Source organism: Rattus norvegicus, chromosome X, assembly GCF_036323735.1.
Source record: "Rattus norvegicus strain BN/NHsdMcwi chromosome X, GRCr8, whole genome shotgun sequence".
Classification (NCBI taxonomy): domain Eukaryota; kingdom Metazoa; phylum Chordata; class Mammalia; order Rodentia; family Muridae; genus Rattus; species Rattus norvegicus.
In genome coordinates, this window is record NC_086039.1 from 40,769,454 (window position 1) to 40,789,117 (window position 19,664).

The 19,664-nt window shown below is 36.3% G+C and overlaps 1 protein-coding gene across 6 annotated transcripts in view; it reads left to right on the forward strand.

The window, feature by feature from the left end:
• Positions 1 to 19,664, forward strand: part of Cnksr2 (connector enhancer of kinase suppressor of Ras 2) — a 248,888-nt gene that overhangs the window by 46,611 nt on the left and 182,613 nt on the right. For all 6 annotated transcript variants that reach the window (XM_017602144.3, XM_063280272.1, XM_039100001.2 and 3 more), the window contains exons 3-4: positions 704 to 906; positions 3,801 to 3,888. In XM_017602144.3, coding sequence (XP_017457633.1) covers positions 704 to 906; positions 3,801 to 3,888 — 291 coding nt within the window. The remainder of the gene's footprint in view (positions 1 to 703; positions 907 to 3,800; positions 3,889 to 19,664) is intronic.

Here is a 19,664-nt window from a genome sequence, read left to right on the forward strand (position 1 = left end):
ACAATGGGTTAGGTTTTTCTATATTGATCATTAATCAATGAAATGTCCTACAGACTTCCCGGCATATACCCAGGTACTATGGAAGCATTTTTCTCACTTAAAGTTTACTCCTCTCAGATGACTAGTTTGTGTCAGGATGACATAAAAACTAGCTCCTAACAGTGGAAGAGGGGGTTTCTCTGATTCTTTTGCCTGTTCTTGGGACCCTTTTATTCCTATTGGGTTACCTCATCCATCATTGATAGGAAGCTGTGTGCCTTATTTTATTACATCTTTTTATGCAGTGTTCTGCTGATAGCACTGGACAGCCTGCTGTTTTCTGAAGAGAAATGGAAGAGGTGTGGATCTGAGGGAGAGTGGAAGTAGATGGGGTAGGGATGGGGTAACTGGGAGCTGTGGGGAAAAGGAGAAAAGGCTGTGATTGGAATGTAATATATGAGAGAATAAAAACATTATAAATTGGACCAAACACTGTATTAAACACAAAACATGAAAAAAAACTAGCCTGCACATTTTTATTATAATCTTTCCCTTGATGTCATCACAAGCAGGCATTTGACTGTGGGCTCCACTAAGTCAGGAATCTATCTTAGTCATTTGTAATTCTAACATTGCCCTACGCCCATCACGTAGGATGAAGAAAAGCTTTTAATGAATAAAGGAAATACTGACATTAGATGTATTTTTCTCTTTTATTATTCAGAATTATGGCTTAGAAACAGAAAATCTAAAAACCCTTTCTCACAAGTTGAATGCGTCTGCCAAAAATCTACAGAACTTCATAACAGGAAGGAGGAGGAGCGGCCATTATGATGGGAGGACCAGCCGAAAATTACCAAATGACTTTTTGACCTCAGTTGTGGATCTGATTGGAGCAGCCAAGAGTCTTCTTGCTTGGTTGGACAGGTAGTCTCTTCCCTGTGTTTCGTAACTAACCCCTTATTATACAAAGGTTTATACCATAGCATTATTTCATATTTACTTATGAAAATATTAGGCAGATCGAAACACAAAGTAATTAAATTTTGTGACTAATAAATCATAATAAAATTTGATTATGATTCATAATAGTTTGGGGTCAACATCATATAAATATGAATCTTTTAGGAAATTTTATATCAAGATAAATCTACAATCACTAATTTATCTCTGTCAAGCACTATTTTTGTTGTTTTATAAGCAAAATTACTCTTTGCCCGTTGTAACAAAATGAACAATTTCTCCTGAATTTCTTCCTGTGTTGTTAATGATCTTCTTTAAATAAGTAATGAGTAAGTAGATGTTGCTACATTTTTAGCATGTGTAGATCATCTCCCTATCATTGTTTTGTACATGTCTTGTGATGTATGATATAAAATTTATAATATAAAATATAAACATTACACTTTTATATTTGGTTAAATATTGCCATGAAATTGTATTACAATTAAAATGAAACTAACTGAATGCTCTGTTTCCATAGCTCATGGTGTTGTTGTTGAATAATCCATAAGAATTTCTGATAATTTAGTCTTGTCAAAATGTCTCCTCAAATAAATGTTAGTAAAATACAAATTGGCCTTTTAAAAAATGAGACCTTATATATAAAGTAAAGGTTTTATACATTTTTTAGTGTTAGTTTTAGTTTTTTGAGGCAAAAAATAAATTAAAATGTATTTTAATATACAATAACATATGAAGTTCTAATTATACCTATGTCAACTACACTGATCAATTGTTCAAAGTAATTGCATTTTTAAATTTTTTTTGAGAATTTCATATATTAAAACTGTGCTTATTTAAGTTCTACCACACACTCTTTCCTCCAGCTCTTTCCATGCCCTTCTCAACTTTATGACTTCTTTAATTATTGTTAAACACACACACACACACACACACACACACACACACACACACACACACACACTCACTCACGCACACATCGCTGAGTTCATTTAATGTTGCTCAGTGTATATGTGCTTGGAGATGACCTTTTGAGATTGGCTAGCCTATGAAGTTATTTGAAAATACAAACTATTTTGTGATATTTAATTAGTAAAGGAATACTAAGAATATGATGATGCTTAAGTTGCTTAGGTACGTAAATAAGGCCTAGGGACTAGTAGGAGCCTAAGAGTCATCAGATGGGGGATATTTGTTGAAGTTAAGCCTTGGTTCTTGTTTCCCAGCTCCATGTCCCCAGAAATAAGATTCAGAGTCAAAGTATATTTACAAACACCTTGGCCATCTAGCTAGGCTCTTCTCTGCTAGATCTAACTTAAAATAGCCCATTTATTCTAGCCTACATTCTGCCCCATGGCTGCTTACCTGTGCTCAGGCACCGTGCATTTCTCTCTTCACATCTTCCTGGGGAATCTCCACATCTCCTCCTCTCCCAAAATTCTATCTCCCCCAGTGTCCCACCTTCTGTTTTGTGCCTAAGCCATATGCCATAGGCTTTTTAATTGACAGGTGATGTATGCATATAGTACACAAGATGGTCTCTCTCCACCTATTTGTGATGAATAAGACTGTCTGAGTTGGCTGACCCAGTGAATAATTAAAATAGGCAAACCAGTATTGAGCAGCAGATGGAAGGAAAATATTAGAATGTATTTGGATTGTCGCACTTGATTTTTTCAAAATACTTAAACCTTCGTAACATGCTATATGACTTTAATTATGAACTAGGCCTATTGGTTTTATTAACTGTTCTTTACATGATAGGTAGTTCAAGACAGCAAAGGTTTTTCTTATACTTTGCTCATGGACACCACAGTTATTCAGAAGAGGTTCCAGCCTGTACTTTATATTTTATATAGAGATTTTCAAGGGAACAGAGAGATATGGGATAAGAGATGATCCCTGCGGACCAACAACAACTGAAAAATGGATAGAAATTCAGCTCATGCTAGGCAGTGGTACTGTACCCCTTTGATCCCAGGATCAGGAAGCAGAGGCAGGTGGATCTCTGAGATTGAGGCCAGCCTGGTCTACAGAGTGAGTTCAGGACACCCAGGGTTATACAGAGAAACCCTGTCTCAAAGAATGAAAATGAAAGTCTAGCTCATGAAAAAAAAATGTGAAAGTGTAATCAGCATAGAAGGAATTTATGTGAATGTAGTGCCATGGAAGCAAAAGGAACAAAGAATTTGAAGGGAAAAAAAGGCAGTTATTAATAGGGTAAGATGTTGCTGAGATAATAAGTAGGATAAAGTATATGATACATTGTGAAATCAGGATATTTCTGACTACTGTAGACTCTAGACTCAGACTTCTGGGTATGAGAACTAGCTTCTACACTCACTTAGTCCGTAACTTAGGCAAGGCACAAAACATTTACCTGCCTTCATTTTTCTTCTTTTATCAGAGTTATTATAAATATTAAGTTACTATTAGAATAGTAATTTACATATAGTAAATCATTAGTTTATTAATAATGATAGCCTTTAATTATGAGTATTTCAAGTAAATAGCATATATGAATGTTAGCTTTCTTTGGAAAGTAAATAATAAAATGCTGTTTTTTCTGTTCTGCTGTTTTGTATTCACTGTAGTTGAGAGGACTTGAAAAAAGTATCAGAGAACTAAGTGTAAAGAAACTTACAAAGAGAAATTTGATAGAAAATATATTTCTAAAATTTAATTCTTCTTAATTTCACCCATGTTATTTGAATCAGTCCCAAAAATTGTGTTTAATCAAGATGCAAGCTTAAGAAAAATTCATTTCATTATTGTTCTAAACCGTATGTTAAATATCTTATTTTGGTGATTTTAAAAAGCTGTTCTTACTAATTACAGTCTTACTTTTCCCTTTGTAGGTCACCATTTGCTGCTGTGACAGACTATTCAGTCACAAGAAATAATGTCATACAACTCTGCTTGGAGTTAACAACAATTGTGCAACAGGTATTAACTGACAACATTTTATTTTGTTAAATTACTATCTATTTTATATTTTAAAAATGAGCAAATGATTCTTTAACTTTTAACCCTTTTTATTTTATTGTTACATGTATTGATGTTATGCTGTGTGTATGTATGTTTGTGTATCATGTGCATGTTTGATACCTCTAAAAGCCAGAAGGTTGGATCTCATTTATGACTAGAGTTATAGATGCTTGTGAGCCACCATGTTGGTGCTGGAAATTGAACCCAAGTCGTCTGTAAGAGCAGCTCATGTTCTTAATCACTGACCCATTTGTGCAGCCCCTAGCCAGTGGTTCTTTAAAATCAAATAATCTGTTGTAAAAGTATGCATGTATCATAAGTTTTGTTTATTGGAAGATAAAAAATGAACTGGAGTGCCTAACTTCATTATTTTTATATCATGTCTATTAGTCTCACCTTCAGTGGAATGTCTAAACTATATCACTTTTACAAAATTAAATCATTCAATTCAGATAACAATTTCAGATTTTCTGCTCTGATATTAATAGTTTCACTTTGTGTGTACAAATAAATAATATATCTGGCAGTTTTTAATAATAATTAACTGCCTGAGTGATTTTTTTCACTGAAAACTAGCTAGAGATACCAAAATCAAATGCCTTTAGGAGTTCAACAACTAGTATATATGTTTGAATCAATTCTTTTATAAAACATGAGAAATGACAGAAATTGAAGTAAATTTACTAGTAGATCTACAGAAGTGTATTTAAATCAAATAAGTATGTCTTGGATATCTGATGTTTATATAGCTATAAATTTCTATAAGCCTAATGACATTCTATTGCCACTGCTTCTTTCCCAGGGTACCATTTTCCAATGATTCAAGGGGGGAGAGAAAGGGTTAATGTATGTTGATAATTGGATAAACTAGACAAATTGTGATCAAATTTATCCTTGCGTCACCTGTTCTTGATTATCTTCTATAGCTCTCAGGTTGTTATATTGTTTATAATTCCTCAAAAAAATAGGAAATTGTATTAATATAGACTTATTAACTTTGTATACTTGTGTTCTATCATATCGATAATTTTCCATCATATACCTCCCAATTTCAGTTCTTAATATTTTCACTTATGGTATAGTGATTTATACTGTGACTCCTCATCATACTTTATAGAAAGCATACCCATTCTCAGGTTGCTCTCAAAGATATGCTGGTATTCTCAATAGAAATTTTCAGTAGCTTAGCTGTTTTGCTCAACAACCCTTTAAACATCTTATTATAAGGCAGTGATGGGTTTAAGTTTTGCTACTGAGAGGTCAGGAAACATTAACTAGACTAGAGAAGACATTAATTTATTGGCTGAACTTTAAGTACATTCTGTCTTGACCATCATGAAATTACTGAAATACTCCAAATGTACTTAGAACACAGAAGGACTTTCTGTACCCTCCACCCACTGTATATACTTTGTTTAAAGGATAATGGTGTGCCCTCCCAGGACATTTTGCTCATATGTTACCTACTTCTGTATTTTAAAATTCCGTAACTCATGACATTTGTCACAACTCCTTTTACCTCAGTCTCATTTTCCCATCACATGTCTTGTTTGATGATTTTCCCATCACATGTCTTGTTTGATATGTCATCTTTATTTTAGGACAAGACCTTATGTTCTTGGTTATTATCTTGCCCTAATTTGTACTTAGCTCTGTTGTTCCTTAAAGGAAACATCAAATGCAAACTCACATTAATAAATAATGATATTACATTTGTTTTAGTCTTTCTATAAGTATAGAATTGATCACCTTTGAAGTAGTTATTGCAACTCTAAGCCAATTTTGTTATTTGCAAATGAATTGCTAGCTTCCATCTTTGGTTTTCAAAGGAGCTAACATGCTATCCCAGCATAACTTCCATTTATCTTCAAGAACTCCCATGTGTATTAACTGTACTCTAACTCATACAGATGAATTATCACTAACATAGATTTTAATTTAGCCATTTGTCTTATAATACCTCTGTACAATATGCTGTATATATCTTTGATCTCTGTCTTATTAAAATCATACCCTACCTTTGAGGTATTTGAGAAATGCTGCCCCATTTATGAAGTTTTTCTGATTTCTCACAGGTGTTTGCGTCTTCTGCATTTTGAATCTTTATTGTATTTTTGATCCTAGTATAGTTAAAATTAAATGTAACACCTTGCTCTTGGTCTGCTAGTTTCCCACATATTTGTTATTTTTCTATGTTATTTAAAATGTTAGACTAGTTAATTCTCCTATTCTCTTTTATCCACTCTCGGAGGCATGTTCACTGTTCCATGAGCAGAGGTACAGTTCCTCATCTTCCTTTGCATAACATTTCACATGTCTTCTGGGGCAGTTAGATCCTTCCATGAACAACAGTTGTTTGTTCTGTGATAGTGAATCTATGTGTAGACCTTACTTTTCTATATTTTACAAGATCCAGAAGTAGATTTAAGGTATCAGAAAAGAAGGAATTTTTCCGTACTGAAGGAATATTTAAAGTTTGACAAAGGAACCTATCATGAACAAACACTGAAGTTATATTTTAAAAAAAATTTTATATAGTTATCATCTAACAAATTGTCTAATTCAGCTGTTATATATGTATATGTGTACATATATTAATCAAAATTTTATTTGGAGTTATATGAAATACATAAATATAGGAATTAAACTTTAGCTGCCACTTAAAAAGGCCAATTTAAATAAGTAAGGTATAGACTTTAAAAAATATCTAGGACATGCACTTATTACCAGGCTTTCAAGAAATCTCATCTGAACAGTTTTATGCTTTGAAATATGCTGTGCTTAAAATTGTTTTTCACTCAACTTTAATTATTTTTATTCCCTTTGCAACAAGATGAGATGATCAATATCTAAAAATAAACTGTCACAAATGGCTTTTCTCACTTTCTTAACACAAAGAGGTGGTACTAGGGAGTAAGTGGAAAATTCTTATTGATGTTGGATACTCCATTTTAAATAATGTTCAAATTAGGGAGAAAAGGCACTATAAAAAATTTTGGGGGGCTGGGGATTTAGCTCAGTGGTAGAGCGCTTACCTAGGAAGCGCAAGGCCCTGGGTTCGGTCCCCAGCTCCGAAAAAAAGAACCAAAAAAAAATTTTTGGCATTTTTAGTCCAATATAATCTATGTCATTTTTTACATATTCTGGGTTTAGATGAGCTGGGACGTTTGAAGCTTTTAAAGGTATTTTCCCCAACATAAAATTTGTTATAAAAACACTCAAGAAAAGGGGGAAACTTGTTTTTAAAAATCTTAACTGTGAAGCATTCTCAGAAAGAACTAAAGGCTTCTTTCAGAGCCCTGTCAGCAACTAAATCCGAAAAATGAGACAGGTACCCACGCATTTCTTGTCAGAGTTGAAATAATTTCCATGATGCCTGTCTTCGTGGGTATCAGCATAACCTAAAATAATTCTGCTGTACCATTTTAATATTCCCTTCTTCAGACACAAAAACCGAGACTGTCACTAATTAAGAAATGAGCACAGAAGTGTCATTTTGAAAGGTGAAGCTTTGATGAGGTTTAAAATACTTGGGATAAGGGACAAGTATATGAAAGCATTTTGGGGAGGAATGTAACCGAGCTCTGTCGAAAGTCATTTCACACTGGACAATTCATGTCATGGCTGCTACAATTTGTAAACATAAGTGATCACATCTAGCTCAAAGTTAACAGAAGGATCAAAGTAAATGAGACTTTAAAATGGATCACAGGTGTCCACTAAAAAACAAGAGGAACCTGAGATTGGACAAGAAGGAGATAAAAGAATTTCATTTAAAAATATGAATTTACCCACACCCGCGGATCCCGGCCCGCAGCAGCTCTCTGCTCCCAGACCCCGTGAGAGAGAGAGACCCAACCGCCTGGTCAGGTGGGCACTCCTGAGGCTGCAGAGCAGAAGAGACCACCAACACTGCTCACCCCTGCCCACATCCCTGGCCCAAGAGGAAACCGTATAAGGCCTCTGGGCTCCCGTGGGGGAGGGCCCAGGAGCGGCAGGAACCCTGCCTGAGACACCCCCAGAACCTGAAGGAAACAGACCGGATAAACAGTTATCTGCACCCAAATCCCGTGGGAGGGAGAGCTGAACCTTCAGAGAGGCAGACAAGCCTGGGAAACCAGAAGAGACTGCTCTCTGCACACACATCTCGGACGCCAGAGGAAAAAGCCAAAGACCATCTGGAACCCTGGTGCACTGAAGCTCCCGGAAGGGGCGGCACAGGTCTTCCTGGTTGCTGCCGCTGCAGAGAGCCATGGGCAGCACCCCACGAGCGAACTTGAGCCTCGGGACCACAGGTAAGACCAACTTTTCTGCTGCAAGAAAGCTGCCTGGTGAACCCAAGACACAGGCCCACAGGAACAGCTGAAGACCTGTAGAGAGGAAAAACTACACGCCCGAAAGCAGAACACTCTGCACCATAACTGACTGAAAGAGAGGAAAACAGGTCTACAGCACTCCTGACACACAGGCTTATAGGACAGTCTAGCCACTGTCAGAAATAGCAGAACAAAGTAACACTAGAGATAAGCTGATGGCGAGAGGCAAGCGCAGGAACCCAAGCAACAGAAACCAAGACTACATGGCACCATCGGAGCCCAATTCTCCCACCAAAACAAACATGGAATATCTAAACACACCAGAAAAGCAAGATCTAGTTTCAAAATCATTTTTGATCATGATGCTGGAGGACTTCAAGAAAGACGTGAAGAACTCCCTTAGAGAACAAGTAGAAGCCTACAGAGAGGAATCGCAAAAATGCCTGAAAGAACTCCAGGAAAACATAAATAAACAAGTAGAAGCCCATAGAGAGGAGACACAAAAATCCCTGAAAGAATTCCAGGAAAACATAAATAAACAAGTAGAAGCCCATAGAGAGGAGACACAAAAATCCTGGAAAGAATTCCAGGAGAACACAATCAAACAGTTGAAGGAATTAAAAATGGAAATAGAAGCAATCAAGAAAGAACACATGGAAACAACCCTGGATATAGAAAACCAAAGAAGAGACAAGGAGCTGTAGATACAAGCTTCACCAAGAGAATACAAGAGATGGAAGAGAGAATCTCAGGAGCAGAAGATTCCATAGAAATCATTGACTCAACTATCAAAGATAATGTAAAGCGGAAAAAGCTACTGGTCCAAAACATACAGGAAATCCAGGACTCAATGAGAAGATCAAACCTAAGGATAATAGGTATAGAAGAGAGTGAAGACTCCCAGCTCAAAGGACCAGTAAATATCTTCAACAAAATCATAGAAGAAAACTTCCCTAACCTAAAAAAAGAGATACCCATAGGCATACACGAAGCCTACAGAACTCCAAATAGATTGGACCAGAAAAGAAACACCTCCCGTCACATAATTGTCAAAACACCAAACGCACAAAATAAAGAAAGAATATTAAAAGCAGTAAGGGAAAAAGGTCAAGTAACATATAAAGGCAGACCTATCAGAATCACACCAGACTTCTCGCCAGAAACTATGAAGGCCAGAAGATCCTGGACTGATGTCATACAGACCCTAAGAGAACACAAATGCCAGCCCAGGTTACTGTATCCAGCAAAACTCTCAATTAACATTGATGGAGAAACCAAGATATTCCATGACAAAACCAAATTTACACAATATCTTTCTACAAATCCAGCACTACAAAGGATAATAAATGGTAAAGCCCAACATAAGGCGGCAAGCTATACCCTAGAAGAAGCAAGAAACTAATCGTCTTGGCAACAAAACAAAGAGAATGAAAGCACACAAACATAACCTCACTTCCAAATATGAATATAATGGGAAGCAATAATCACTATTCCTTAATATCTCTCAATATCAATGGCCTCAACTCCCCAATAAAAAGACATAGATTAACAAACTGGATATGCAACGAGGACCCTGCATTTTGCTGCCTACAGGAAACACACCTCAGACACAAAGACAGACACTACCTCAGAGTGAAAGGCTGGAAAACAACTTTCCAAGCAAATGGTCAGAAGAAGCAAGCTGGAGTAGCCATTCTAATATCAAATAAAATCAATTTCCAACTAAAAGTCATCAAAAAAGATAAGGAAGGACACTTCATATTCATCAAAGGAAAAATCCACCAAGATGAAGTCTCAATCCTAAATATCTATGCCCCAAATACAAGGGCACCTACATACGTAAAAGAAACCTTACTAAAGCTCAAAACACACATTGCACCTCACACAATAATAGTGGGAGATTTCAACACCCCACTCTCATCAATGGACAGATCATGGAAACAGAAATTTAACAGTGATGTCGACAGACTAAGAGAAGTCATGAGCCAAATGGACTTAACGGATATTTATAGAACATTCTATCCTAAAGCAAAAGGATATACCTTCTTCTCAGCTCCTCATGGTACTTTCTCCAAAATTGACCATATAATTGGTCAAAAAACGGGTCTCAACAGGTACAGAAAGATAGAAATAATCCCATGCGTGCTATTGTACCACCACGTCCTAAAACTGGTCTTCAATAACAATAAGGGAAGACTGCCCACATATACGTGGAAATTGAACAATGCTCTACTCAATGATAACCTGGTCAAGGAAGAAATAAAGAAAGAAATTAAAAACTTTTTAGAATTTAATGAAAATGAAGATACTACATACCCAAACTTATGGGACACAATGAAAGCTGTGCTAAGAGGAAAACTCATAGCGCTGAGTGCCTGCAGAAAGAAACAGGAAAGAGCATATGTCAGCAGCTTGACAGCACACCTAAAAGCTCTAGAACAAAAAGAAGCAAATACACCCAGGAGGAGTAGAAGGCAGGAAATAATCAAACTCAGAGCTGAAATCAATCAAGTAGAAACAAAAAGGACCATAGAAAGAATCAACAGAACCAAAAGTTGGTTCTTTGAGAAAATCAACAAGATAGATAAACCCTTAGCCAGACTAACGAGAGGACACAGAGAGTGCGTCCAAATTAACAAAATCAGAAATGAAAAGGGAGACATAACTACAGATTCAGAGGAAATTCAAAAAATCATCAGATCTTACTATAAAAACCTATATTCAACAAAACTTGAAAATCTTCAGGAAATGGACAATTTCCTAGACAGATACCAGGTATCGAAGTTAAATCAGGAACAGATAAACCAGTTAAACAACCCCATAACTCCTAAGGAAATAGAAGCAGTCATTAAAGGTCTCCCAACCAAAAAGAGCCCAGGTCCAGATGGGTTTAGTGCAGAATTCTATCAAACCTTCATAGAAGACCTCATACCAATATTATCCAAACTATTCCACAAAATTGAAACAGATGGAGCCCTACCGATTTCCTTCTACGAAGCCACAATTACTCTTATACCTAAACCACACAAAGACCCAATAAAGAAAGAGAACCTCAGACCAATTTCCCTTATGAATATCGACGCAAAAATACTCAATAAAATTCTGGCAAACCGAATTCAAGAGCACATCAAAACAATCATCCACCATGATCAAGTAGGCTTCATCCCAGGCATGCAGGGATGGTTTAATATACGGAAAACCATCAACGTGATCCATCATATAAACAAACTGAAAGAACAAAACCACATGATCATTTCATTAGATGCTGAGAAAGCATTTGACAAAATTCAACACCCCTTCATGATAAAAGTCCTGGAAAGAATAGGAATTCAAGGCCCATACCTAAACATAGTAAAAGCCATATACAGCAAACCAGTTGCTAACATTAAACTAAATGGAGAGAAACTTGAAGCAATCCCACTAAAATCAGGGACTAGACAAGGCTGCCCACTCTCTCCCTACTTATTCAATATAGTTCTTGAAGTTCTAGCCAGAGCAATCAGACAACAAAAGGAGATCAAGGGGATACAGATCGGAAAAGAAGAGGTCAAAATATCACTATTTGCAGACAACATGATAGTATATTTAAGTGATGCCAAAAGTTCCACCAGAGAACTACTAAAGCTGATAAACAACTTCAGCAAAGTGGCTGGGTATAAAATTAACTCAAATAAATCAGTTGCCTTCCTCTATACAAAAGAGAAACAAGCCGAGAAAGAAATTAGGGAAACGACACCCTTCATAATAGACCCAAATAATATAAAGTACCTCGGTGTGACTTTAACCAAGCAAGTAAAAGATCTGTACAATAAGAACTTCAAGACACTGAGGAAAGAAATTGAAGAAGACCTCAGAAGATGGAAAGATCGCCCATGCTCATGGATTGGCAGGATTAATATAGTAAAAATGGCCATTTTACCAAAAGCAATCTACAGATTCAATGCAATCCCCATCAAAATACCAATCCAATTCTTCAAAGAGTTAGACAGAACAATTTGCAAATTCATCTGGAATAACAAAAAACCCAGGATAGCTAAAGCTATCCTCAACAATAAAAGGACTTCAGGGGGAATCACTATCCCTGAACTCAAGCAGTATTACAGAGCAATAGTGATAAAAACTGCATGGTATTGGTACAGAGACAGACAGATAGACCAATGGAATAGAATTGAAGACCCAGAAATGAACCCACACACCTATGGTCACTTGATTTTTGACAATGGAGCCAAAACCATCCAATGGAAAAAAGATAGCATTTTCAGCAAATGGTGCTGGTTCAACTGGAGGGCAACATGTAGAAGAATGCAGATCGATCCATGCTTATCACCCTGTACAAAGCTTAAGTCCAAGTGGATCAAGGACCTCCACATCAAACCAGACACACTCAAACTAATAGAAGAAAAACTAGGGAAGCATCTGGAACACATGGGCACTGGAAAAAATTTCCTGAACAAAACACCAATGGCTTATGCTCTAAGATCAAGAATCGACAAATGGGATCTCATAAAACTGCAAAGCTTCTGTAAGGCAAAGGACACTGTGGTTAGGACAAAACGGCAACCAACAGATTGGGAAAAGATCTTTACCAATCCTACAACAGATAGAGGCCTTATATCCAAAATATACAAAGAACTCAAGAAGTTAGACCGCAGGGAAACAAATAACCCTATTAAAAATGGGGTTCAGAGCTAAACAAAGAATTCACAGCTGAGGAATGCCGAATGGCTGAGAAACACCTAAAGAAATGTTCAACATCTTTAGTCATAAGGGAAATGCAAATCAAAACAACCCTGAGATTTCACCTCACACCAGTGCGATTGGCTAAGATCAAAAACTCAGGTGACAGCAGATGCTGGCGAGGATGTGGAGAAAGAGGAACACTCCTCCATTGTTGGTGGGATTGCAGACTGGTAAAACCATTCTGGAAATCAGTCTGGAGGTTCCTCAGAAAATTGGACATTGAACTGCCTGAGGATCCAGCTATACCTCTCTTGGGCATATACCCAAAAGATGCCTCAACATATAAAAGAGACACGTGCTCCACTATGTTCATCGCAGCCTTATTTATAATAGCCAGAAAATGGAAAGAACCCAGATGCCCTTCAACAGAGGAATGGATACAGAAAATGTGGTACATCTACACAATGGAATATTACTCAGCTATCAAAAACAACGAGTTTATGAAATTCGTAGGCAAATGGTTGGAACTGGAAAATATCATCCTGAGTGAGCTAACCCAATCACAGAAAGACATTCATGGTATGCACTCATTGATAAGTGGCTATTAGCCCAAATGCTTGAATTACCCTAGATGCCTAGAACAAACGAAACTCAAGACGGATGATCAAAATGTGAATGCTTCACTCCTTCTTTAAATGAGGAAAAAGAATACCCTTGGCAGGGAAGGGAGAGGCAAAGATTAAAACAGAGACTGAAGGAACACCCATTCAGAGCCTGCCCCACATGTGGCCCATACATATACAGCCACCCAATTAGACAAGATGGATGAAGCAAAGAAGTGCAGACCGACAGGAGCCGGATGTAGATCGCTCCTGAGAGACACAGCCAGAATACAGCAAATACAGAGGCGAATGCCAGCAGCAAACCACTGAACTGAGAATAGGTCCCCCGTTGAAGGAATCAGAGAAAGAACTGGAAGAGCTTGAAGGTGCTCGAGACCCCAAAAGTACAACAATGCCAAGCAACCAGAGCTTCCAGGGACTAAGCCACTACCTAAAGACTATACATGGACTGACCCTGGACTCTGACCCCATAGGTAGCAATGAATATCCTAGTAAGAGCACCAGTGGAAGGGGAAGCCCTGGGTCCTGCTAAGACTGAACCCCCAGTGTACTAGTCTGTTGGGGGGAGTGCAGCAATGGGGGAGGGTGGGGAGGGGAACACCCATAAGGAAGGGGAGGGGGGAGGGGGATGTTTGCCCGGAAACCGGGAAAGGGAATAACACTTGAAATGTATATAAGAAATACTCAAGTTAATAAAAAAAATATGAATTTACAAGTATTTCTCTCCCATTAGTGTTTGTTAGTTTTCTTGGCAAACATTTACACTTTGATTTGTATGCTGAGAGAATAATTTCAAGTGTTGTAGAACAGTTTAAATCATTTTTAGTTGTTAAATTCAGGGTGAAAACTTTTTTAAAAAAAATTCAGTTGCTGGCAATATGCTTTTACTTGGTATTGTTTTCTGACTTTTTTTTACTTTGTTCTAATCTTACCTTGCATAGTTATTTCACTTCATTATTAATACATATTTAAGAAAAGAAAGGGGTATTATTTTGTTGATACCCTTTAAATATCCTTATTGAAGAATGTTTTGATTTTGGCAAGCAGTCTCACTTAAATTATGTGTTTGTGATTTCTAGACATTTTGTTAACTTTATAATACCTTTTATATAAAAATAATATTAAAATTTTATATTTACTATTGTATAGTTATGATTTTGAAAGTAAAATTATAAACAAGCATGTCAAGTATTTCTATTGGAATTTAACTACTTTTATCCATTTTATTTTGGATTTTTATTCAAGCTTGAGGGAAAATTATAACTTTTTATGGGAGAGAACTATAATTTGTGGTTTACATTTTTAGAGGATTTATTTTTAAATACTTAAAACCATGGCAGAATTTGTTTTAAAATGTAGCAAGGAATTGATTTTAAAATTTCTATCAATGATTTTATTCATGTTAAAATGCCTGTAAATTTATTAGCAATATCTGTCATAGTCTACTTAATCATATTCCATGTACATGAATATCACCACTTTTATATACTTCATGAACACTTTCTATAACTTATCTTCCTTATTTTATGAGAAAATACTGTGGTAGGATTTGACATGACATAAGATTTGAACTTAATTGTCCTTAATATGCTTTTAAAAAATGGTATCTACACTTGAATTAATTTCTTCAGATCTTAGGTGTTATCTGTAAAAGTGTATCTTTAACCATCTTGTTAGATTATTACTGAACTTCATGTGAACATTTGAACATTTTGTAGCAGCTTAATAAGTGGCTATTAGAATTATACAGCAAAGAGAGTTTGAAAACAGTTAAGCTGAGCTACTTTTTTGCTTCATCAGAAGCTCAAAGACTGGTACTTTGCTTGATTTTGCTGTTGAGTAGTCAGGAAATTTTTAAAAAAAAATATGTCTAAAATGAGTGATTTAAAAAAATCATTTTGAAGCCAGGTATAGTGTCACATGCCTTTAATGCCACTAGAGGCAAGTGGATAGCTGTGAATTTGAGGCCAGCCTGGTCTACATTAATGAGTTCTAGTATAGCCACAGCTACATAATAATACCCTGTCATGAAATAATTTAAAATAATTTGGTTTAGTTTAGGACATCTTTATATTTTAACGTAAATATACATAATTAGTATTCTGGAGTATTTCTTAAAACATTTAAATGTAATACAAAAATTAATGTTTGTCATATATGAACTTGACACTCATGCATTTATAAATTACTCAAAGCATTAATTTTAATAGTACATTTATAATAGTCCTAGAAAATTTGTGCTTTAAAGGTAATAGGAAAAATCAAACTTTAATTACATACATGTAGAGATATAAAATGGTGATCTACGTTGTGCTTGAATAGGCAGAATATATTTAGTTCATGCAGTATTACGGCATGGAAAGCTAAGCCATAGTAGTCTCATGGTCATTTCAAACACGGCTTTAAATACTTTTACTGCATTCTCGGTGTTAGTGTTTAAGTCTTCGTGAATCAGACATTCTAGGTGACCTGAAAATTGAATTGGGGCTCTTGGTATAGAAACTGGAGCATTTCAGACCAAAAATCAGGGCAAGCCTTATATATCATTGTTAAGCAATATAAATTATACTAATTTAGCATACTCAGTGAAGATGGTATGAAAATTGATTCTAGTTTTCTTTCTATTTAAAGTAATAGATTTTATTCAATTCACCTATCATTTATACTTTAAATTTTCTTCAGCTGCTTTAATAATTAAGAAGCACTATTTATATCTCCTCAGGTCCTAGTTTATCCTAATCAAAATCTGATAATATTATTTGATCAAAAGTTAGATAATAGAAGTAAGTATTAGATATGGTAGCCAGATAACTTGAAGATTTTACTTAGATACACATATAAAAGTGGAACTTGCAAAGTTGTTAATATGTTAAATAAATGTGCAATTGTATTTTTTCAAAGGCTTATATATAATGAGGATGTTAGAATAGATAGAAGGTCACAGACATAAGAAAGTTTCATGATCTTAAATAAGCATTAAGAGCTGCATATTTTCTTTTTTCGTTAATTTATCCATTCACTTCTCAACCTGATTGCAGCCCCTCCCTCTCCTTCCAGTCCCCCCTCGCATGTCTACACCCTCCCCTCTCCCCTTCACCTCTGAGAAGGGGGAAGTCCGGGAAGTCCCCCATGGGTATCACTTCACTCTTATGTTTCACGTCTCTGCAGTACTAGGCACATCCTCTCCCACCGAAGCCACGCAAGGCAGCCCAGTTAGGGGATCAGAATCTACAGGCAGGCAACAGAGTCAGGGTAAGCCCCTGCTCCAGGTGTTGGGGGACCCACATGAAAACCAAGCTTCAGATCTGCTACAAATGGTCCAGCCCTTATGCTGCACATTTCCTTAAGGCTTTGGATGCTAGGAATTTCTGGAAGTTGTCATGCCAGAAGACTTTTAAAGGTGTAAAGTATAGTATGATTTGTACCAAAAAATTAGAGGGTTTATACTGTACTAGTTAAGTTCTCTTAGAGAGGGAAATGACAGTGTACTATTTCTTAGATTTCGACTTTATTTAATATATCTAAATGTTGTATTATAGCATTGTACAACATTCCGTATTTACAAGAGTATATGTAACATGTTTGCTATATATCACAACAATAAATATCATATAAATCTATCTTATAAATGTAATAGTTGGAGTGCTAACTAATAGCATTTTAATTATTGAGCTACTCCTGCATTTTGTATGCCTACTCTCTTTCATGGGTTTATCATATTGGATTTTTGTCTTTAAATAATCATATATAATACTTCAGTAATGGCATTTAATGATTCTTATCTTTAAGCTTTGAGAAAATGTTCTCACTAAGCATCTCACATTTTTTCACTTGATATGTTCCTGAATTTTTATTTGACTTATAATTGTAGTTAATTTCACTGAATATATTTTGTTCTGTTCATATTGACTAATACATTTTTCTCCCATAGACATTTGATTGTATACCCACATTTAAGTTTACAACAAAGTACATATATTAAGTTATGTAGTTGATGATACACTGTGTCATTTTCTCAAAATATTTTCTTGTTTATTACATTTGTACTTCCATTTTCATTCAATCACTAAACTAATTTGTTACATATTTTATAATTCACCTTTTAAAAGCTTTTAAATTTTTCTTAAAAGTCCTAAGAAGTAACTTTAAACATTATGCTAATGTTATATGTAAACAAGCAGATGCAGAATACTAGGCATGAGCGAACAGATGTGAAAAAGTATGTTGATGGATATTGACCCTCATAGGGAATAAAATAAGCCAGAGAAGATAGTCCCTCGTGTGCTACCATTTGCAACATCTAGTAATTACTCTCCCTAAAATTTCAAGCCAAAAGTAATACCAATGTATTTTTAAAAGGTTTTCTATGACAGACCTGTGAAAGCAAATGGCCTCAACATAGCTAGTGCATGGCACATATTTTTCCTCTTAAAAATTCACCAAAAGAATGTTATAGAAATTTAAGTTAGATCTAGTAACTACTCTGATACTAACAAAGACTTGAAAGGGAACTAACTAGAAAATACTACTTTTATATTCCGTTTATATGATAGTTATGACACATACAATTTTAGTTGTACATATTCTTCCTTCATTTCCATATTCTCACAATTTTATTTATTGATCTTGGTCAATATAACTGGGCATGATAAAAATCTCAAAGTAGTTTTAATGCATTTCAGTCATGGCAAAGGATTTGTACATTTTATATTTCCCAGTTTGTGTTTTATCTTTCCTGTTTAGAATTTTCTGTTTAGGTTGCACCTATCTTTTTTTACTTTATATCCTCATTGCTTCTTGCCCTGCTTCTCTCCTTCTAGTCTCCCTGTCTTATCTCCCCCCACCCCATCTTTCCATAACTCCCTTTCTCCACAGAAAAGGGAAGGCCTGCCATGGATGTCAACTTGCAAACAAGTTGCAATAGTACTAGGTGCAACTTCTCCTATTGTGGCTAGACAAGGTAACAGCTAGGAGAAAGAGATCCACATACAGGCAGCAGAGTGAGAGACAACCCCTGTTCCTGATGTCAGGAGTCACACGTGAAGACTGAAATGCACAACTGTATGTATATGTTTAGGGCCTCGGTAGGTTCCTCGCACATATGCTCTCAGTTTGCTGGTTCAGTCTCTGTGGGCTCTTATAGGCCCAGGTTAGTTGATCCTGTCGGTTTTCAGGAGGTGTCCTTGACCGCCTCTGGCTCCTTCTATCCTTCCTCCTCTTCTTCAATCGGATTCCCCAAGCTCAGCTTGATATTTGGCTATGGGTATCTGAATCTGTTTCCATCAATTGCTGGGTAAAGTCCCTCAGAAGACAGTTTTGCTAGGTTCCTGTCTACAAGTATAGCAGAATATCATCAACAGGGTCAGGGATGGGCTCACTATCATGGATGGCATGGGCCTAAAGCTGGGACAGTCATTGGTTGGCCATTCCTTCTATTTCTGTTGCATCTTCATCCCTGCACATCTTGTAGACAGGAAAAAATGTAGGTCTAAGGTTTTGTGGCTCTATTGGTGTACCAATCACTCCATTGGAAATCTTTTCTCTTACAGGAGATGGCCCATTTTCAGGTTCCACATTCCCCAAAGCTAGGAGTCTTAGCTAGCTAGGGTCACCCCCATAGATTCCTGGGAGTTACCATTGTTTTGGGTTTCTAACAATGATTAAAAAGAAAAATGACAGACAGTACTGTATCATGACCCCAGCCAGTTCTGAGGCTGAAGCGGGTTTACTTTTTTCCAGTCTGCTTTTATATCAATTTAATTACGTGCAAAATGATAATATCAGTTCTGGGTCAAGGAATAAGCAAGACAATAAACAAAATCCAGTAAACCCCTTTCTGTGGGCTGGTCAGGATGACCTAGACAAAAGGACTGCCACACATGTCTTCCCTGAGCAGGCTCAGAGCTTTTCATCAACTCAAATGTAAATGTCCTTAATCTGGGCCTATTTCTTGAGTCCTGGTCCCAAATCAGATTCCTGCCTTGTGCTTACTTTCTTTTGTCCTGGCCAAATTCCCGCCTAGTGTCTAGAAGCAAGCAGCCCCAAAAGGCTCTCCACAGTGGCACACATTTATTTATTTTTTTTATATTGAAACAAATTTTTTTTATTAACTTGA